This window comes from Colias croceus, chromosome 1 (assembly GCF_905220415.1).
Source record: "Colias croceus chromosome 1, ilColCroc2.1".
In the NCBI taxonomy this organism is placed as follows: domain Eukaryota; kingdom Metazoa; phylum Arthropoda; class Insecta; order Lepidoptera; family Pieridae; genus Colias; species Colias croceus.
The window spans coordinates 12,115,821-12,138,818 of record NC_059537.1 but is presented as its reverse complement, the minus strand read 5'-3'; the positions used below and the strand labels follow the sequence as shown (position 1 = coordinate 12,138,818).

The following is a 22,998-nucleotide window of genomic DNA, read 5'->3' as shown; positions in this document are numbered from 1 at the left end:
TATAATATTTACAACAAAATACTCCTCTGATCATAAATTAACTTTAAATTAATATTAAAATTTAAAAACACGCTCCCGCCTCGTTCGAAGTTTCCCGCGCTTTCAGCGGTAACCTTTACCGGTTGGCCGATGACGGTATTGGCAGTGTTGGTATAGAAAAAATACGATACGAATATAGATCAAATTATTATTACGATGATTTTATTCTACGGTTTATAATTATTAAATTATTATTGAGGAAGATTTATACTTTTACAATTAACTCTGGACCTCAAATCTTTATTTGTGAAAACAAAATATTCGAGTAAAGAATAATATTGTTACATTAAAAAAGTTTTGCATCAATTAATTTTGTGTCATTTATGAATTACTTTTCATTTGCAGTAGTTCTATGATTTTGAATGTATATTCACGTAGGATTATAACAGTCAAAAACTTATTAAAGCTTAGGACTCATTGTTCAATTCATTTTATAATATAGATGCATCAGCCATCATGCAACAGAAGATTTTAATTAAGGCCGTGTACGCGGTCCGTGCGCTGTTTGGCTCAAATATGTGATTTTTCAAACCAGATTGTCCATCAACCACTTATCTTACAAACATATGAATTACTAATAATTTTAGGGAATTTTATTGTCTATATAGTTAGTTAAGAGTTTTTTTCAATTAATACAGTATTTGTGAATACCATCAAGATAACTGAGCCGATGATTACTTGATTTCACTTTTAGTGTCAATTTCGAAGCTAAAAATATCTGAAATTGCTGACAGATCTAACACACATTTTTTTTAACTAACTGCAAAAATCCTTATTAAAATAGTTAGTTAAAAGATTTTTTTAATTTGGACTCCTAACTTACGAAATTAAAATCCGAACAATGTGAATTTTTTTAGAAATTATACTCGACAAAATGATTATTTTCACCAAGATATTTGACTTAGTTGAATATAATTTATACATATTGCAATAAAAGAACGTATTACTTATAAGACAAAATTTAAAAAATCAACTAAGGTACCTCTATTATTTTTCTACAATTTTTTTTAAAGTACTATAAAACACTGCGCGCGACCCGATTAAAATCAGTCGGCAGCGAGCCTTCCCAGAGAGAGGACATGTTGCTCGGCGCTCTCCTGTGGACCTATGCTGTTCATAGTAAAAGGATAGCGCAAGCCGCGATCTATCGTAATAGATCGCGGAGATTTTGACTTGCGTTAAATTGAATAAGCGCTCTTAATGTTCATAGAAAAATACCTACATAATTACTATCAGTTGTTTATTGCCTCATGCGCACGGCATACCCTAAAAAGTCATAAGGGATTTTACAGATACATTAACTTAATATGGGTAATAATGAGGAAGTTCATATTATTAAATAGTTATATTGATAAAATATGCCTTCTGCATTTTTTTAAACTAAGTATTCCCTTTTATGAGATTGTATCATCATAGTATGATAAAATTAGATTATTTAATGGGCCATAATGATAAAAACACATGTGAAGTTATTTACTCGATTTACATGCGAATCCGGTTTTCTATTATATTACCTAATTAATTAAGAAAAGAAGCACTTACGCCATTTCCTGCTTCTTCACCCATAACACGTGCTTTAATTTCTGTTCGGCTATAATTTTATTCAATTCTGCTGTCTCCCTCATTGCCCTCACAATCTGTCTCTCTTCTTTTAGAGATTCCATTTTAAGATCTTTCATTGTTGTTGAATGCCTACAAATGCGTTCTTCACAATTTATCTTATTTATAATGCTTTATAATTATTACCTCTAAAATTTTATTACCGTACTGTACCGTAAGCATATATTTTATGTCTAGCCTATGCTTTAGCCTATGTGCTCTATCTAATATACAGGGTTACTTATAAAACACCGGCAACCTCGCAGGACAAGATAGCTAACATCATAAGCAACAACATTTGTTCTACGACTTTTGATAATTTGTTAGATTTTATTTTCATACAAAAATAAATATTCATTTAATATTCCGTTTCAATATTATAAACTCTACGCCTCCCAAAAATTACGTAAATAAGAAACGAACGAGAGGGGGAAGGGGGTGTCGCGTCGACCATCCGATAATGAATAGAACATAGACTTACAAATGTTAGGAGAGTACAATAAAAGTATAAAATATCATTTAAAAATAATTTATTGCGTTATGTCAAAAGTCGTAGAACAAATGTTGTTACTTATGATGTTAGCTATCTTGTCCTGCGAGGTTGCTGGTGTTTTTCAAGTAACCCTGTATATTATAAAAGCGAAAGTTTGTATGGATGTTTGTTACTCTTTCACGTAAAAACTACTGAACCGATTACAATGAAATTTAACACACTTATAGAAGGTAACTTGGATTAACACATAGGATAGTTTTTATCCCTGAAATCCCACGGAAACGGGAACTATGCGGGTTTTCCTTTGCAAACGCGGGCGAAGCCGCGGGCGGGAATCTAGTAGGATATACTAACTGTTATAAATATTAAACGAAATTATTAACCTCATAAAGTCAAGGAACTCTTTTGGAAGCATATTGTCTGCATTACTGGTAAAATCTGTCATGGTTTCAGCTGTCTTCTTATTATCTGCGTTTGGAATATTCGCTTCTTGTTTATCTGTATCCGTTACATATTCGGTGTGCAAAGTTGATGATGTTGAAGATTCAGATACCGAAGATTCAAGCACCGTTGTTACATCATTTATTGTCTCTTGAGTACTTCTTGTAGAGTAATCGACCGCACTACAGCTTGGTTCAGACATATCTCTAAAAAAGTTTTAATTATAAGTTTAGATTAATTATGTACCTACTGATTTCATTTAATTTAAATTCTCAACAAATGTAATTCAAACGTATTGGGTTATTATTTTTTGACATGTGTCCTAAAATGACTTATTTCCAACAATCAATATAATAATTATTAGGCTAAATAATTTGTTAACTTACTCGTCTATACATTCAGTTTTAATTTCGATGTTAGCATTTAGAGGCTCGATGTTAGGTTCGCTAATATTATGTTCATTATCTTTTCTTAGAACACCATCCTTTACTAATTCAAGAATGTTACAAACTTCAAATGACTGTCTTGTGTAATTTTGAACAGCGGCGCCATTCAGTGATATTTCCTCACGTGCAATTCGCTTCATATTCTGCCATTGAGTTTTTACTTTTTTAAGAGAAAAATCGCTGAATTTAGTTCCGAACTTCAATGCCAGATTGCGTAATATCTCATTCCAAGCTACGTCCTTTTCTTCGGAATAATTAGGTCCATTGCTGCTTTTGTTAACAACAACTTCTTTTCTTTCCTTGATTAGATCGAGCAAGTACTGTTTCTCTTCCAGCGACCAATTAGGTGTTCTGGATCGACGGCTGGTTATTTTCCTCATTTTAAAGCACACTTCGTGCGGATCGTGGTTAATTTTTTGCAACGTTTTATTACAAACGATGCACTCGACGTCCAATTCAATTTGTTTCCACATTTGAAAACAATTGACTGACGAAAACAATAAAAAAATGCTTGACAACGACGGTTGCTAATTGCGTGTCGACAGTTTAAAAACTTATTTATGAATGAGGTTTATTTAAAAAAAAATGTTCTATAGAAATATACCACAAATATACCTCTAGCTAAAAAACAAATAATTGCGAATTTCAAGGTGGACACGAATTATTTGATGAAACATTATTTTTATGTCATTAATTTTACGTGTTTTAGGGAAACTGTAATTCTGTATGAAAATAATTGGGATTTACCACGATAGTGTAATATTACTGTATTGCATAGGTACTGACTATATTGCCGTTTGCTAACTTCTTAACATTTAAGTCGTTCAGCTAATTTGTTCCTACAGTTTCTAATAAAATTAGAAATATAAAAAGGTTTATCTAAATTAAAATAACAATGAGGACGCACTTGCAGTTTTATGTGTATGTATGTTTTCATACAATAACTACAAGACTGATTCAAAGTTCAAACATTATTTCACCAGCAGACAGCTTCTTTTTCCCTGAGTCACGTGGGCTACAATATGTATTTTATATTTTCGTAATAGCTGTGCCCCGTGGTTTCAACCGCATTGCGCCGCTCTTATTGCTCTTTGATGATAAATATATATAGTCTACTAGTGGTCCGCCCCGGCTTCGCCCGTGGTATCTACATGTTTAAACTATCCTATCTCTCAAGTTGGATCGAACTGCACATGGTGTGCGAATTTTATTATAATCGTTTAAGTGGTTTAGGAGTCCATTGAGGACAAACATTGTGACACGAGATTTATATATATTAAGAATAACATACCTCGATAAATGGACTATCTAACACCGAAATAATTTTTCAAATCGGACCAGTAGTTCCTGAGTTTAGCGGGTTCAAACAAACAAACAAACTCTTCAGCTTTATAATGTCAGTATCTATAGATTTATCCCGGATCAGCGCGTGAATAGGCGAGAAGAGCGGCTTGTTTATTTTTTAACATAACCGTAGATGGAAGGATGATTTATAAAGGAAGCCGGAAGGTCGCTGTTGTAACAAGATTAAATTTAAAAAAAGGATCTGTCAGGCGTCAGCTTCCCACGGCTTTTTTTGGACAAATTAATTATCATTACCTTTACATTGATTTGGTATTGAACTCTCTCAAGGTAAGTAATCAGTGGCGTAGCTATCATATGGCCAGGTGGTGCAGTGCACCAGGGCCCCCGAGCTCAGGGGGCCCTCAAACCTCAGCTTTGAAAAAAAAAATTTAAATTAAAAAAAATCTTGTGAGCAGGCTCAAGCCATTTTTTTATTTTTTTTTTCAAATCGACAATTATAGAACTCCTTATTCAACATTTCCAACCTTGTTTCCAACACATGCGCCAAGCGTCCACGATAGGCATGTGCTGTTTGTTATCGTTAGTTCGGTTATTTGGTAGTTTTGATGAGTACGCCCGAAGTACATTGGATCAGCGATAAGCTCACGAGCTTGACGGTAGTGAGGCCAATTCGCCAATTCCACCCATCAACTTTTTAATGAAACTTTCATTCGCTCTTGCCTTGCATGAGTTCTCATTTATGATATTTGTGACGATGTTTTCAACTTTCTGGGGTCTGGGACGTACTACAATAGTTGACGCTAGGCGTGTCGCTGACTGTTGTAATTCGTAATTCCCTACTACCAGCCTTATTTCATCAAGTATCACCACTAATGCTATGATTTCTATTCCGCACATCCATCCATCTGGCACCAAATTCTGCTAGAACTCATTTTCGCTAAAAAAATTTCCGATGACAAAATATGTATTCGATACCGGTTGCAGCACAACGGTAACCGTATAATCTATGATAGCTCTCAACATGATCGACAACAAAAAATAAACAACGTTATTCTAAACTCAAATTCAAATTGACAAATGAGCTACTTCACGGAAAAAAAGAAACAGTAATTATTGCAGTGTAAACTGCTTAAACAACGGGGTACCCACTTCATTTTACAGTGGAACAGAGAATTTTCCTGTCTTAACCGAGATTTTAACAGTTACACTGGATTGTTTACAGTTCGATACACTAAATTCATCAATGTTTCCAGTAAAATCTCTTCTCTCGATCTTGTTGAATGCTACAAGATCGCCTCCGACATTTATCGTTAATTGCAATAGAAAATGAGGCATCAAACTTGGATTTGAGTGAAATTATAGACGAATTCGCAAAAATTAAAGCGCGCAAGAGATTGTGAATTGGGCGGGGAATTCTGTTAAAAATCGTTTTTTCCATTTATTAATCTCATCTGTTTAATAAATATTCTATATTGTCATGTGCGTCGTTGTTTATTTATTCCCTTTTTCTTCTATTAAACACACGGAGAGTCTAATAGAGACGACGTATGGATTTAGCCTACTAGAGATAAGTTCACTTACTGTTTTCTATTCTTATTCTTATTCTTATCAATAATTTTGAAGGCAAATATAAGTTCAAACTACGCGGAAAGAGGGGAGGAGGAGGGCCCGATTCTTTCCCTATGCACCAGGGCCCTTGTCCCCCTAGCTACGCCACTGTAAGTAATCATAAAATAAATAAGACAATAGATGTTTCTTGATTCTTGATGTAGAAAATCATAATTTCTATTTCTATACAGTCAAACATTTTGAATTTATTTTACCTACTAGGTAGGTATATTGAATATTTTTTTTAACAATTTTAGAAGAATAATTTAATACATATATATATATACCTTATATTATGTATATCTAATTATTTATCTAAGATGTTTAATCAGTGCTACGAGCCGCTACGGTTTTAGGATTTCCGTAGATTTTGGAAATGTCCATTAAATATACAATAGATAAATTGTTTCATAATATTATATCATGTGGTAAATTCTAAAACATAATTAAAAATAACAGATGGAAATACGTATGTTATAAATTGCATAAAAAGTCTTATAGCCTTAGTTGAATACAATAACCGCGTGGTTACGTTTTCCGCATTTGTCGTATCCTAGATGATAATAAATAATAATTAACGTATCTACTAATTGTTTGTAGAAACTTACTTATAATATGAATTATGAAACAAACATTAATTTAAAATCGATTATTTTGTTTGATTGTTTAAGTTTTAAAATTAAACCAATGTCTGATTTTCGACTGTAAAACAACCTTCTGCTCTGTAAATTTTTTTAATTTATTTCACTCTCTTATTTATTTTTGTAATATTTTGTAACAGTATTCAAATAAGTGGATGTCCAAGAAGCAGGAGTCTTCATTTTCATTGTTTATCATTTTAACAAAGATTAAAAAGAAAAAAGCATTCTATAAAAACAAGAGCCCAAAAAGTAGAACTTCAAAAGTGTTTTGATAGTTAAAAGTTAAAACTAATATGTGTTTCCAGTTGTCAACCTAATTATTGAAAATCCATAAAAGCTCAAGATTCTGTACCTTTCCAAGGCCCTCGAACTATTTCACGTTGTTGAGGTTGAATAATGACCTAGGTTAATTAACCAGTCAAACAACAATGTTACAAAATCAAATTCTCAAAGGCAAGTTTTTTTATTAATATTGTGTAACTTGGCCCTTACAATCAATTAAGAAATTCGACTAGGCGTGAGCACATCACTATAGAATAATTAATAACACCTTATAATTAGATACTAATAAATGACTTATACTTATGTATTTATAATAACTTTGTAATGCTTTATTTGCATAATAATAACTGGATGAAATTGTCATTTCTTATAGAAAGGCGGCAATTTAAAGGAATTCCCTAAAAAATCGTAAGTGGTAACTTTCGAGTCAGTCGACCGTTGAGTCTCGTGGCCGGTGCGCGTCAGTCACTCACGTTGGTGACTCAAAACGAACCGCTATACATTTTTTATTCCGATTTTTCATAGTGAAGTTCAGTTGGTGATTACCATTTTGGTGTGCCGCGGATTTGTGTGATAAGACACTGATGTTATTTCATACGGAATCGATGTTGTGAAAGCCCTAATTATATCAATTTTTATTCACGGTAAGTGATCTGCGTTATTTTTTATTTGAATTAATAGGCTGTTATTTTTTTCATAACATAGACTAGGGATAAAATTGCGCAATGTTTTCTAAGTATAAATCTGCAATGGGCGACTTTAAATATTATTATTATAATGATACTCGTGCCGTCATAATATAATAAAAAATATTAATAAACTCGTTTGAGAAACATGACGCTAATCATGTTATTTATTTCCTTTTTTACTATAAAAGCTGCAATCTAGGTAACTACCTACTATGGGTCGCATCAACACGTGTAGGTATAGGTATGTACATTAGTTATTAATTTAATTAATAAATTAAAAATTTATGATTTATTTTTAAGTTGTCAATATCTATCGTAAAAGTTATTCTAAATTTCCACACTTTTCATTTACAAATTAAATGTAGGAAAATGAAAAATAAAAAGCTCTTCGCCCGCAGTTAGTTACTAGTAGGTAGGTACTTAGGTACCTGTCTTAAAATAAAGTTAAGTAATTTGAAATTAATTTATTAAATGTATAATATTATAATGTAGATTGTTTATTGAATATTACAGTCACTCCTAATAGGTATTTAATGAATATTCAAAGTCCTTCGCGTCATGCAAGCACGATTGTGGCATCTTCTCTTCTCTATAGTGTTATCAATTAAATGTTTTCATATTTCGCAATAATATTATTGTTAATCGGTTATTAATAATCGGTTTTTGATGATCGTTTAATTATAGAAGTTATATCTAATTAGAATTAGTCAATTAGTCATATTTCTAACATTCCTAACTTAAAAATTTCCTTCATACTGTTTCAATCAAGTTTCAACACAGGTTTGGTCAGTTTTTTGTCAATTTTAGGTCATTAGTCGTCGATGTGTAGTTCTATTGTGATGCTCCTCATGACCTGTTTAGCTTATATAGGTCATCCACCAATCATCGAGGATAAGATATTTCGGATAATGATTGCTGATTGGTTGAGACGATAAACGTGATGGTGATTGGTGGTTTTTTTACATCTTTGAAGTAGGGTAATTGCGCTGGTTTGCCGTCCAGCTTCTGTTTTCGTCCATTTGACTGACCTGCTACAATCACGTGCGTAAAACTTGAATACAAACCTACCTTCCCGCGCAAGTTTGCACTTTTTACGGTCCATAATGTTTAAGCAACAGTACTATCAACATTAAAATTTGATTTGACAAGAAGAGAGTTCAAAAAATTAACGTAAATGTGGCCGCTTCGCATACGTGCCTTGCAGATGTCATCGCGCGAGAGAAAAATTTGCCGGCGAGAAAAGTTCATGGTAAGGTAAATCACTGTTTTAGCTAGTTTACGTAATGTTTTTGGTACGTATGTTTATTTATAAGCATAATAAACGCAATTATAAGTGTTTATCATACATTTTTATAATACTCTTCGAAATATTAAGTGGACGGATACTAGGTTACCAAATTCTCAAAATATTTGGTTTTCGTCCAAGTGGACGGAAACTCAAACAGCTACGTGAATATTTGTTAGGGTCATTTTACTTTATCGGACCTTTAAAATACTGAATAGTTTCTCCCGAAGTGATCTTTATTGCTATTAGTTTAGTTTTTTTGGTTTCCGTCCACTGCTATGTCAGTGCTGCCAAAATAAAAAAATATTTAAAGAAGTGGACGAAAACTAAATTTAGCTTTAAATGTTTTAGTTTTCGTCCATGAATGAGTATTGGAGTATCCAAAAATTAAATATAGCCATTCTTTTGCATTACTTTTCGTCTATTTTTACGTATTGAAAAGTTTTCTATTCAGTATCTTCCTTATAAATAATTGGTGAGGGCCAGAGTGTTGTAGGTACCTAATGTTGTCACTCATTCAGTCATGTATCATTCTCCTTATGTGAAGTAGAGTCAATTATTCGTAGCATAAATGGGGGTAGGTCAGACATAATACACTGTATTTTTCTTGATTATCATTCACTTGAGTATCATCTTTTATTCTAGGTCTGTTTTGCCAATGCAGTATTTTTTTATTATACTTACTCAACGTATCCTCAGAAAGATCTTATTGTTTTTAGATGGCCTCGAAGGAGTCTAAGAAATCTAGAAAAAATAGACGCTGCGTACACTGAAGATTCTGTAGCTAAAACTTATTATTATGGCTGTGTGTTTATAGTACGTTTCATTTGATAAACAAAGTATTAGAATGAAAATTTTTGTTGTTAGAATGAATATTTCTGTTTTTTGATGTTATTTCTTAGTCCTGTAATTATTACTTGTTTCATTTACATTGTAAGGAACGCATTCCTTTCTTTAGTACGAATGATTATACAGTCATCACTAACGCCTATAAGGACTGCCAAGTGCTACATAGATCTCAGTGTTGACTAGTTATATTGATTATTATTAGTAAAACCACAAGTAAAACTAAACCTGGGTAGTGAGAAATTGTAATGTTAATTAAATAAACGTATCTATATATTTACCTGTAATTGATTTTAAACTTAATAGTTGACCTACCCTCCTTTTTCTACACGGTGGTCGAAAACTAGCTTACACTAGGACGAAAACCAGTTTTTTTGGACGAAAACTAGCATTTACCCTACTTTTGCAGAAAATAATTTAAATAAAAAGATACATCAAAATTATTTATTTTCCCTTAATATTATCTTAAAGAAGGATATATAAGGACTTAAAAAAAAATTATATGTTTAAGGAAGGGTGCTCCAAAATATTTATTTCGTATCACAAAGTTGGCAACTCCTATAATTGGACGAAAACCAGCGCAATGACCCTACGTAGAGTCGGTCCGTCCTCCTTATTCCTCAATAGGTATCTAATAGAGGTATTAATCAAATAAAATTTTTCAAAACACATACCTATTTTTTTAATCTTTTTTGAATTTAGTACACTGATTAGGTTCCTAAAGTGAAAGAATACTGAGTGAACTTTATTTGTAGATATTTAGATACATATAGGTAGGTAAGTAAATCTCCAAAGCCTTTGACTAGTTTCTGTTCAGGTTTTCTGACATTTTTCGCAAACATTAACCACCTAGGTATCTAATTTAAATATTATTTAGCGTGGTTATGTCATGCTTCCATAATAATTGATCCAAACTTTTATGAAGCGTCAAGAAACCACGTGTGATAAATAGTGTACCTACCTAGCCTATGGCTATATTTCAAAATGTCGCGTAAACCGTTTTCATAAAAGTCGCTAATATGACACTAATAAAGACTTCGGTTTCTTTACCCATGTGTTTATAAACCCTTTACACGCGTGTTCAAATAGCCTCAATTCTATACATACGCTAATAAACACTTGGGTAAATAATCAAGTGCATTTCTTTGAAATTCCATGGGTCTGTAATATGTGACACAAGCCCTAAAGGTCTCTTCACCCTTTTCCTAAGCTTTTTTTTATAGTTAATTAATTATTTGGTATGAAAATTACCTATGATGTTTTCATTAAAATGATACTCAATCTTTTTCAAGCCAATTAAAACTTAAGTACATTTGAGTAAATGTTGATTCATCACATTTTACTTGTGAGATTGTTATCAAAGTGCATTATAAAAAGTAAATAAATGTTTATAGAGAATTACAGCGTGTTTAGTTATTACCTACTTATTTCCAATGCGGTTTTGCGCTCAATTATATTTTTAACTCTTACATCGTTTAATTTCGATTAAATATCTAACTACCCTACCATTTTGAAAAATTTAATGAATAATTTAGGTTTGAAAAAAAATTGTATGAAGAATAAAAAATAGTCAAATAGATCTGGATAGCTTTAGACTGTAGCTATCGTTTACAACCGAAGGTTATGTTATATGTATTATGTACCTACTGGTAGGTCGTAGAAGCAAGGAATTAGTTTCTATTTCTAAGCTTCCTTTTTTAATTTAATCACTTCGTTTAGTTATAAACAGTTCATATATACCTAATTCATATATAAATCAAGAGTTAAAATATGTAAAAGCAATGAATACTCATCAGTAAATACTGATGAGTATTACATATTAGTTACGGATAAAAGGCATAAAAAAAAAGTTTATAAATGTCTAAAAAGTGAAACTGAAACATTAATTTACTCCATAAGACTTGGTTTAGAAATTAGGAGCGCTTTTGAATCGTCAAAATACTTTGCCGCCAAAAAAATATTTCCACCGAAAAAATGATGATAACAAAATAAAACGTATCTTCATTGTAAAGTTCACCATGACCTCACAAAAGAATTTTAGGCAGGCACATTTAGATACGCAAACATATAATTAATAATATTATGCCTACATAACAAAAGAGGTTTTCCATTAAAAAATAATAAATTACACATAAATAAAGCGTAGGTAATTATTGAAATGGAAACATGTCTAGTTTAAATTTGTATCTAATAAATTGGCTAGCATTTTGACTTCTTTTAAATTAATGATAAATCGCCTACTGCTCATAGTGATAAATATCCGGTTTAATATTTTATTCAACGCTTCTCGTAACTAGATAAATATTTTATTTATAATATCTTTAAACAATTTGGTTTCTTAGTTTAGTTTTTATTGAAAACTAGCTTTCCGCCCGCGGCTTCGCCCGCTTTATCTAAAACCTAATAAATTATATACTGAAACCTTCTTCTTGAATCACTCTTATCTTTTAATAAAACCGCCTCAAAATACGTTGCGTAGTTTTAAATATTTAAGCATACAAAGGGACATACCTAGGAACAGAGAAAGCGACTGTGTTTTATACTATGTAGGTACCTACGTAGTGATAGTGATATATGAATCTTCATTAAAACGATTATAGATAACACATTAAAATCTACCTATTATCTATACTTAATATTATAAAGCTGAAGAATTTGTTTGTTTGTTCGTTTGAACGCGCTAATCTCAAGAACTACTGATTCGAATTGAAAAATGTTTTCGGTGTTAGATAACCCATTTATCGAGGAAGGCTATAGGTTAAAAACAGGAGCGTAGCAATGCGGGTGAAACCACGGAGCATAGCTAGTTTTGTATAATAAATATCATAGGTAGGCACTAGGCACCCCTAAAACATCAGCATTTTGCCAGTCATCTCACCTAGTTTATATAAAAGTATGTGACATAAGAAATACCTACCTACAGTAGCATTACAATAGAGTAGGTAGATACCTAATGCTAATATTTTGAAACCTTTTTCTGTGGTAGTGTGGTGATATGCTGTGGTAGACTTCCTGGTATTCCTGATAATATTATTTTGCTGGCATAATTTAATATGCATGATATGCATCACAAAAAATGTTACGAAGTAATTTTTTTTTTTTGGTTTTTTGTATGGCCATTAGTCATTACTCATTACATACATTTGAAATGGCTTTTAGCTTATTAATTACGCATTACCCGGATTTTATGGATTTTATATTAATGTGGTTTATCAATTACATTCGCATATCAATATACAATTTAAATTAAGACTAGGAAATTTTTCAAAAAATAATAAAATTAACATTAATGGTACAGAATTATAATATGTAGGTATATCGAGCATATATTTAAAGATTTATGAAAAAATATATTTTAGTATCTACCGATTGATCTATAGATAAAATATTTATTTATTTTAAATTTTTAAATAAGGACCAGTTTTGTGCTTTGAGTTTTTCATAGAGATGGGTATCAAAATTATTTATTAGTATTTCGTATAGTTTTTGATCGTTGTATTCGTTGTAAAGTTAAGTTCAGTAGTAGTAGTAGCAGTAGTTCACTCCATACAGGTAGGTACTAAAAGGGTACTAAGTATATATCAGGTTTTATTTTGGTATACAACTCTATATTTTGTCTGTTTTGAATGATTAAATTTTAACTTACAATTTCAAGTTTAATTTTCAAACTGATTGAATTTTTTTCGTCTCTAATCTATAATATAAAAATGAATCCCAAAATGTATTGGTAAGCGCATAACTTGAGAACGGCTGAACCGATTTCGTTAATTCTTTTTTTATTATATTCCTTGAAGTACGAGGATGGTTCTTATGTAGAGAAAACGTAAATATGTACCACGGGCGAAGCCGGGGCGGACTGCTAGTAACTTGATAAAAGTTCCGGTTAGCATGCTATAATGATGACGTCGGAACTCACTGACGGACGGGGACTTGGTATAATAAAACAATAGCCTATCAGATTTCAGGTTTGGGCTCGTTAGGCTTATCTTGAAAAGCCGTTCTCTAAATTCTCTAAAGTATCCTTTCTTTTTTTTGTTTCCAGTGTTTTAACTTTTATGGCTCTGCCGTGTTTTTCTGAAACGTACCTAGTAATTTTAATGATTAGGTACCTACATGCCTAAAGAAAAAATGTTACGGCAGTGAAGGCATTCCTTTTTTTAGTATTTGTTCTATTGTTATCTATATGTAGATATACGTATCTATTTTTATATCGAGAAAAACCACTGTTTAAGTGGTCATATAAACTAGCAGTCTAAAAGTTACCTACGGTTAAATAATTAATGTAGGTATGTACTATACTTCAGCAGGTACTTAATTATATAAATGATATGAGAAAGCATTTTTTTGTGTGAATTCAAACAAAATTATGGTTTCTCAGTTGTCTGGAGCAATTCAGTCGAATTATATACTCAGACAGACAACTCTGATTTCATAACAGTTTTGGGTAATAAGCATTCGAATGATTATCTTTGATATAATAGATATTATTACGTGTATTTTTAGGATTTAAAATAAAAATAACTGCGTTAAAAACAACCGACTTCAAAAACGGAAAAGTAAGAAATAAAAAAGATTTGATATTATTAATTACTACATATTATTTTTATGTGCTATTTACTAAAAAGGTTTGATGTCGGTGCATGGGCTTAATACTAAGTGCTTAGTGTTTGGCACCGACTTCAAACCTATTTAATAAATAGCACATAAAAATAATATGTAGTAATTAATAATATCAAATCTTTTTTATTTCTTACTTTTCCGTTTTTGAAGTCGGTTGTTTTTAACGCAGTTATTTTTATTTAATACTTTTTAGTGTATTTTTCAACACGAATCAAACGAGCCCAAACTCGATAAAGTTGAGTCAATATATTACTGAGTTCCTATGGCCACCTTCCGATTCCATCATCAGATCAGCTCCATGTCATGATAATGTTTCATCGCTATCCAATTTACATTCGTATACAAAATTTCAGCTCAATCGGTTACCGGGAAGTGAATCAAAGTTACTTGCTACATTGAAATTAAGTCATCGAGTACAGACAAAAATGCTCATAAAATAAAAACTACTAGGCCTAGCCGAATAAAATTTTTATGGGACCAATTCGACACCATCCCGCATCGAACAAAAAAAGAATCACGTAAATCGGTTCAGAAACCTCGGAGTAATCGGTGTACATACATAAAAAAAAAAAAAAAAAAAATATACCGGCCGAATTGATAACCTCCTCCTTTTTTTTGAAGTCGGTTAATAAACGAGCATAAAAGTTTAAGAGGATACGTGAACTTTATAATAGCAGAGATAATCATGAAATATCATTTATTGTCTCGTAAAAAATTAAAAACTAATTTCAGTTTAAAATGTTTGATGAGCTGCTGTTTTAATTTAATTTTTTATTAAATTATATTTAAGTTAATTATTTTATTATAAATTATTATTTAATTATTTTAGTAACCAAATAATATGATAGACCTATTGAATGGATACGGTCCATTCCCACCGTAAGAAGCAAACAAAATATATCTATTTATTCTTTTCCGTAAGATAAATTTTAATTTATATTTATTTATTTGGCAAATAATGCTTGATGTCTAGATACATATAATTATAAATATAAAATTTAAATATAAATAGTTTGTGGGAAATAGATAAGATTTATTTACATTTTAAAAATTCAATAAAATGTCGTTATGTTAACGTTTTCCGTTGCAGGTGCATTTTTATCGTAATTAGTTTTTTTTACATTTCTCTCTATTACAAGCGGCTCAGATAAATTGTAAGGTACTTACTTATCTATTGAGAAAACTTCTTATACATATTATAGATTATTTCAAACTTACCTATATTATTATGGATGTGTGTTTGTTTCAAAGAAGGTTCTTACTTGCATATTAATATGTTAAAGATGCAAAGAATTGTAAAAGTCAGTTTAAGTTATGATAGAGATTTCTTGGTATCTTTTGTATTTTTAATTCTATGTTTAGTTATCAATTTATCCTTCCGTAAATCGAAAATTAGTTATAACTTCGAAAAAATATAGTTTTTGCCGTTACTGCGTGAATGACGGACAAACAAAAATAAATTTCGTAATAATATCAGTTTGTAATACGTTCTTGACACCATTATTCCACACAAACCACAAATTATATATGATACCGAGGTATCTACTGGTCATTATTTTACCTTACCCTACACCTTGAGTCCTAGATTATCTAGATGTATAAATTTAGCATATACCTATTTAGGTCATTCGTGATATTCTGCAATTAAGAATATAATATTATATTAAATCCTACCTACCTTGTGACGATTGTAAGTATGTATTTAATTTTGCTAATAACACATTGTATTATAATATTATACTTATTCAAGTAACTTTAATACTTTAAGTGACTTTAATAGCATGAATTAGATTTCCTTCATGCAATTCCGATACACACCAACTTAGAATAAATTCGAATCGTCAAGGGTTCTTCGGTAGGTACGAGTTTCATTATATTATGAATTTATGAATACTATATACAAATTGTGATGCTCAAACTAACTCTTTCGTTGAATCATAAATACATATTGTATAATACAGATTTATACAGTCCCTAAATAGACAGTGAAAAGGCATAGAAAGAGTTTATAGTTGCAAGTAATTGTAATCAGTAATCACAAGAGCAACTTATGTCTCCGCAACTATTTTGTCTCTCCCATCAACTCTATGGGCTAGTAAGAAAGTGCGCGCACATAGCGACGCAACTCCCCATAGAGTTGATGGGAGAGACAAAATAGTTGCAGAGACAAAAGTTGCTCTTGCACACTAGCTCTATAAGCTCTATAGTCTATAACCTACCTACTTAATAAAATTTACGAAATTTACCAATTTTAAAAATAATTTATCTAAATACGTATTTTTTATTTCATTACATTAATTAAGTAATGGTTGTAAATTGTGATCCCACCAAAAACATAAATGTAAAAATTGGAGCAGAGTTCAATCGATGACTTAATTTGCCAAAAAAAGAAATGAGATCTAAATGTGTGCCAAGTTCTGCAGACAGTCCTGAAATTTATTTACAAAGATGTATTAAGTTCTTAGGTTGACTGAAAACTCAATTGTTTTATTTTCCCTTAGAGAACAATGTTTATTCCAAAATATAACTTTTTTAATTTGAATAATATAATTATTTTCACAAAGCAAACAACTAATGACCTATTGAACCCCATAATTTGATGAGGCTAGTTTTTAGAACCTCACAAAATATAAACAGTATGTAAAACTAGCCTCATCAAATTATGGGGTTCAATAGGTCATTAGTTGTTTGCTTTGTGAAAATAATTATATTATTCAAATTAAAAAAGTTATATTTTGGAATAAACATTGTTCTCTAAGGGAAAATAAAACAATTGAGTTTTCAGTCAACCTAAGAACTTAATACATCTTTGTAAATAAATTTCAGGACTGTCTGCAGAACTTGGCACACATTTAGATCTCATTTCTTTTTTTGGCAAATTAAGTCATCGATTGAACTCGGCTCCAATTTTTACATTTGAGTATGGCCGCCAAAAATTGTACATTCAAGAAAAAAAAAATGTCCTTGTCATTTTATATAGCACCAGATTTTTTTATATAGTAATTATGGTAGTTTTTAAATAGTTTCAGCTTCACTATGTTATATTTATCATTATATTAATAATTTAAATTAATTTTGAGTGCCTTTAACAAGCTCAATATTTTTTTTTTTGAAATGCTTATTTTCCTTTCCATACTAAAATCATGTGTCCCACTTAGTCATCTCACACTTTGAAGTCACAAAATTATGCAAAAATCTATTGATACCTGTAAAATTTTGGTATTTCTAAATTATTCTGTAAACTTGTGGATAGTTTTAACAAGTTCTAATAAAAATAACATAAAAGAAATTAATATAAAACTCACTTAAAACTATGTCTCACTTTTTTTCACGAATGATACTTCACGCACGGTTACCATAAAATAACACCCTAAATAACTAGATATCCAAGCCACAAAAATATTTTTAAGTAGTGGCAACACCGATTTACATGTTGGCCAACCTTTAGAAAAAAAATCGCCATTTTGTTACTGTCAAAGTTAATCGAAAGGTAGTCGGCATTTTTGCTTCGCAACATTTTTATAATTTTGAGTGAGAATTATGCAAGGTAAGAATACAAATTTACTATATTATTTAAATTATGTGTGTAGCTTTAGTATTCTAGTAACAAATAAAACTATGCGGCGTCTTATTACTACAATACTTTGGCGAATAAAGGCTTTTTAGGTTATGTCCAACCATATTTTTATTCACGAATGATACCATGTGTTACTATTGTGTTACGTAACATCCGTGAGCGGCTCTTAGGGGTAGTACTCACTAGAGAATCTAAAGTTAAAAATTTACTTTTTTACATAAAGAGAACCCACTTCAAAAACTATATATGTTTCGGAAGTTAGTAACTTTTTTACTATAATAATTTGTATTCGTAATTAATATCATAAGTTGTGAATGATTCTTGCATTTGTAAGTCTTATAGAAATACAAAATTTGAGAAATAAAACTTTTTCTTTAATATTTAAATTTGTTTTATTGAGTTTTAAAGTAATTTAATCAAATAATTTAATTAACAATATAAAACAGAAATGTAAAAAAAATCTCCTGCATTATTAGTTGTAATGTACACTACGCTTAACAAAATCACGTATGTTACTATCAGTCACGTATGTTACGGTGTGTTACGATTTCACGACTGTTATTGTACAATATTTGGCGGCCATACTCATTTATGTTTTTGGTGGGATATCATTACTTTTTGTACAGAAAATTACTCTGCAAATTTGATTTACTTTATAAATATAATACTTTTTATATACGATTTTTTTTTCTTGCGGTTTCTCTGTATGGTTTGTTTAGTATTATTTTCTATATTTTCTTGTATGTTATGAATGTCAGCGCACATTGCCCCGTCATTATCTGCAATTTTTTAAACTCGTTTTCTGTTTAAAAGATTACATGATTTTCTAAACATCCAGCGTGAATTTGTACACACACTATTCTTCTTCTTCTTCTTTTTTTCAAATGGCAATTCCCGATCCTAGTGAGGACGGATTCTGCCAATGTCAGGTTTTGAACGGATGGTCAGTTTAAGTTAATGCTCATGTTAAGCGTGCTCTCACACACTATTACCAAGATGCAAAGATCGTTGTAGAAGAATCGTCGCCTTACTCCATGACGTTACGGTATTGCCATGACGCGATCTTGAAATTTTACTCTAAACGCGCCTAAAGATGTTTCACTCATATTAATATTACGCAAATTAAATCATTTCGACCTTCGACGAAGCCTTCTTCCATTACACCATTTATGGTAATTATTTTTGCATGCTTGTATTGGCTAAACATGTTTGTGCTTTATTAATATAATTGTATCACCATTGAATACCATGTTTAAAGCAAAATAAAGATTTTATTTATTTATTTACACTGAAATTAAAACTAAACTAAACACTCATAAATAAAGAATAAATAAATGTGAATATGTAAAATTATATATTATTTTTAACTGTATGAGCAATAAAGGCAATATTTTTATTACAATTTTCTTTTATTTTACGTTTAATAACAGTTTTGAATAAAGAAATCATGCAATCGAAGTAATCGGCCCTAGCGATACTAGCGCGAGTGAGTGTGATGTCAGAGGCGCTTCGAATCTACAGATGTTTCGTCCTAAAATATGTAAACTTCAATAATCTATATCTCAGTCATTTATTGATGGATTTCAAAATTTTTTTCGGCCACTGATTAGTTTTGATCTATTTTTTAAGACTAGTAAGGTGAATATACTATTTTCTTTTTTTTTAAACTTTTCCATTTTTCCATACAAACAAAATTTATGTCATTGAAAAAAAAATTAAATACAAATAAATTCAGTATTTTCTGATTTTTTCCTTTGTACACTCACTATTACCTAGTTGATTACAAAATTTGAACTTTCTAGGTCATCTGGAAGTGGGTTAGGTTTTGTATATGTCTATAAGTCAGTCAGTCTTAAAAATTGCGATTTTTGGATATTAATATCTACGAAACTGTTTAATCTGTATTTATGAAATTTAAGGTTCTTGTTTATCTTGAGGTCCTCTTGATATGTACCAAATTTGGTTTATATAACTTAAATAGTTTTCGAGTTATAAGGGGGTGAAAAGTGGCTTGAAATGGTTCGTGTAAATATACACACGGCTGCTGCTCGCCAGTTCTCTTCGCTTGAACTCGGCTTGACACGCTGCCGCGTGTCTAGATATAATCGAAAATAAATTGATTTTGTAACCATTCCACTGATTACCTCTATAATTAATCATTTCATAATTTTCATGACATTACATGGCGAAAGGTGTTTTAATTTGACTTATACATACCTTCTATGTGCAATAAAAATGAATCGCCAAATGTGTTGCTAAGCGTTAAACTGAAGAACGACTCTACCAATTCGATTCGATTTTTTTAACGTTTTTTTAAGGAATGAGGAATTATCTTAGTTTTTTTTTCATGAGCAGAAAACACGAAAAAGGGCAGAACAACGTCTGCCGGGGCAGCCACTTTATAATATTTTAAATATATAATTTTTATTATTACCTTCCTATATTTGTCATCATCAATCTACCTAGATACATTATGTTCCCACTGCATCACCATCATCCAACACGATGGCCAAATGCGGGTTGGCTGATGTCGTTGAATTATTTGATTGAATTATTTCTTCACTGAGATCTATATAGATATTGCAAGAATATTCTATCTTTGACGACATTAATTTGAAAGTAGGTATGCCAACATTTATTATTCATATTATGATTTATGTTATTGCATATATTATGGAGATAAATGTATTATTTATTATAATGATCTTATTAACGACGGTGGATCACGGAATTTGGCACGTGCTGCATGCAAATAATTTTAGAATTTCTTTTAATAATTGATTATGGAATTGTATACCTAGTTGAAATATTTGAAGTAGTTAGTTAAATATTTAGTTACCTAGTTCAATGTTGGGTGATCAATTTGATAGTATTTTACATTAGATGCAATGATCTAATTACAAAATATGACTACGCACTTCTACGTGAGTTATATGACTAATATATGATGAATACATTTTTGTGCATTAGCACCAAATAACTTAAAACAACTTTTTCGATAGTAAACTATATTATTCCTGACTGATACAGGCGAGCCTGCTGAGCCTTCCTCGATAAATGGGCTATCCAACACCGAAAGAATTTTCAAATCGGACCAGTAGCTCCTTAGATTAGCGCGTTCAAACAAACAAGTAAACAAACTCTTCAGCTTTATAATAAGTACCTCTCTATTCATATAGATTTATCCTGCATAACCCTGAATAGATAACATTTTAAATGTCTTGTCGAGTGCAAGAGGAAGGATCTATAAAAGTATCATAAGTGACAAAATAGATACAGTTAATAGAGTATCAATTGAATTTCGTGTGTGAACACAGGAAGTTGTTCCTTACAATTCATTGCGACTAATGTATCCATTACTTAGAAACTTTCTCGAATAAATCACACAATGAATGATTTTTGTAAAAACTGACAAAAACTAAACGGTTATATATTAATTATAATGATTTAGTAGGTTTTTTTTTAAATATTTGCCTCTGTGATTTCCGTGGTGCATTGCAGGTATCTTCTTGCCAAATGAATTAAGCATAGCTGCTATTTTTAAGCGATTTTTTTTCTGCGTAAAAAAATAAGAAGGTAATAGAGTAACTAAATATTTTACATTTTGTCTTCTTTCAATTTCATATAAGCATTTTTCCAATTCTTACAAAAGTGATCTCGGTCATAACTTGACTACCTGTGCCCCGCGGTTTTACCCGCATTGCTCCGCTTCTGTTGGTCTTAGTGATGATTTACCTATAGCCTTTCGTGATAAATGGCCTATCTAACACCGAAAGAATTTTAGAATCGGATCAATAGGTAGTTTCTGAGATTAGCGCGATCAAACAAACAAACTCTTCAGCTTTAAAATATTAAGTATCGATACTCAAACTTTCATTCAACTAACAAGTCGTAAACACGTGAAAGTTTCATGACAGTAATTGCTTTATCAATCATAAATAACTGTGGAATATTATTTAACTGTCTCGTCAATAAATTCTTGTGGTTTATGTTATTTGTTTGAATCACGTTATTCATGGGCGTTAGAGGGCGTGGCTAGCTCTACCTATTGGAAACAATTGCGCAAAATGTGATATTAGTTTCTGTTATTGATAGATATTGAGTACCTAATACCTATGGAAAAGCCTTTGGGTAAATCAAGTTATTAAAATATGTAGGTAATAGGTATGTGGTGGTGTGATAAAGTTGATTTTATTAAATGAAGAAATTATAGACTTTTGTAAGTTACAAACATAATATGCCTATAATATAATATCGTCTAAGAAATTGAAATGTACGTTTCTAATCTATTTTAATAAACTTTAAATTTCCGATTGTAATACAAAAATAGCAGCATTTCATTCATACGGTAAAGTTACAGTTTATACAAATAAAGAAGAAAAAAACTTAACATGCCTACTTGTCCATCTGTCTGTTTCTTTTTTCAATCTCCAAAATAACTTGACGGTTTTAGGACGACTTTGACGAGATTTCAATCTCTTAAAAAAGATTCCCTCCATAACGTATGGTTATATTACTTTCAAGTTTCATTTATGAAAAGTATTAGGGTTGCTAGCTACAAGTTATCATTGAATAGTTTACTTTATGTTGCGAGTAGGCAAGTATCCTATTAAAGTTTATTAACATGAGCCAAATGGTAATTTTTACAATTAAAACGACACGACGACGTAGGTATACCCCGTAGGCTACCAATGGACACATTGTTGGAAATATCCTATCAGATAAATTTTAATAAAAAAAAAATATCACTTTATACATAGATAATACTGTATAGGTAATAAGTATGAATACAATCGTCAATACAGAAATTAGAAAAATTAAAATAATCCGTCGCTATTTTTTACATTATTTTCCTCACTACAAGATACCTGTAGTTTTTACAAACCTTAATCAAAAACCTCAGAAGTGACAACCTTACATATAAGTGTGCCAAGTCTTGGTCTTGCTATTTTTAAAATTTACTTTTATATAATTTGGACCTGTTTTCAATATGACCTTAAAATCTGAATTGGTTTTACGTTCGACACATGCGCATTGCGCACGTGCATCATATGGATCACTCTCTTATCTGTATGCTTTCGCATGCGGTTTTACTTACTTAATAAAATTTTAATATAGTTACGTGTT

The 22,998-nt window shown here is 30.9% G+C and overlaps 2 protein-coding genes across 3 annotated transcripts in view; one reads left to right on the top strand and one right to left on the bottom strand.

Moving 5' to 3' along the window:
* Window positions 1–1,577: 1,577 nt before the first annotated feature.
* On the bottom strand, window positions 1,578–3,476 carry LOC123705954. Its single transcript, XM_045655079.1, has 3 exons — window positions 2,959–3,476; window positions 2,515–2,778; window positions 1,578–1,731 (listed from the first exon to the last, which is right to left on the bottom strand). The coding sequence occupies exons 1-3, from the start codon at window positions 3,396–3,398 to the stop codon at window positions 1,578–1,580; spliced, it is 858 nt and encodes a 285-aa protein (XP_045511035.1). The 5' UTR covers window positions 3,399–3,476.
* Window positions 3,477–7,297: 3,821 nt separating this feature from the next.
* LOC123706356 (protein scarlet-like) overlaps window positions 7,298–22,998 on the top strand; it is a 55,044-nt gene continuing 39,343 nt past the window's right edge. For both annotated transcript variants that reach the window (XM_045655610.1, XM_045655602.1), the window contains exon 1: window positions 7,298–7,498. The gene's annotated coding sequence lies outside the window, so the exon portion shown is untranslated. The remainder of the gene's footprint in view (window positions 7,499–22,998) is intronic.

Bases quoted from the DNA above. Each gene is read 5' to 3' on its own strand.
- LOC123705954 (XM_045655079.1), bottom strand. From the start codon at position 3,398: ATGAGGAAAATAACCAGCCGTCGATCCAGAACACCTAATTGGTCGCTG. The intron at 2,779-2,958 runs GTAAGTTAACAA...AAACTTTTTTAG, and splicing joins AAAACTGAATGTATAGACGA to AGATATGTCTGAACCAAGCT. The intron at 1,732-2,514 runs GTTAATAATTTC...ACGCATTTGTAG, and splicing joins GAGTTCCTTGACTTTATGAG to GCATTCAACAACAATGAAAG.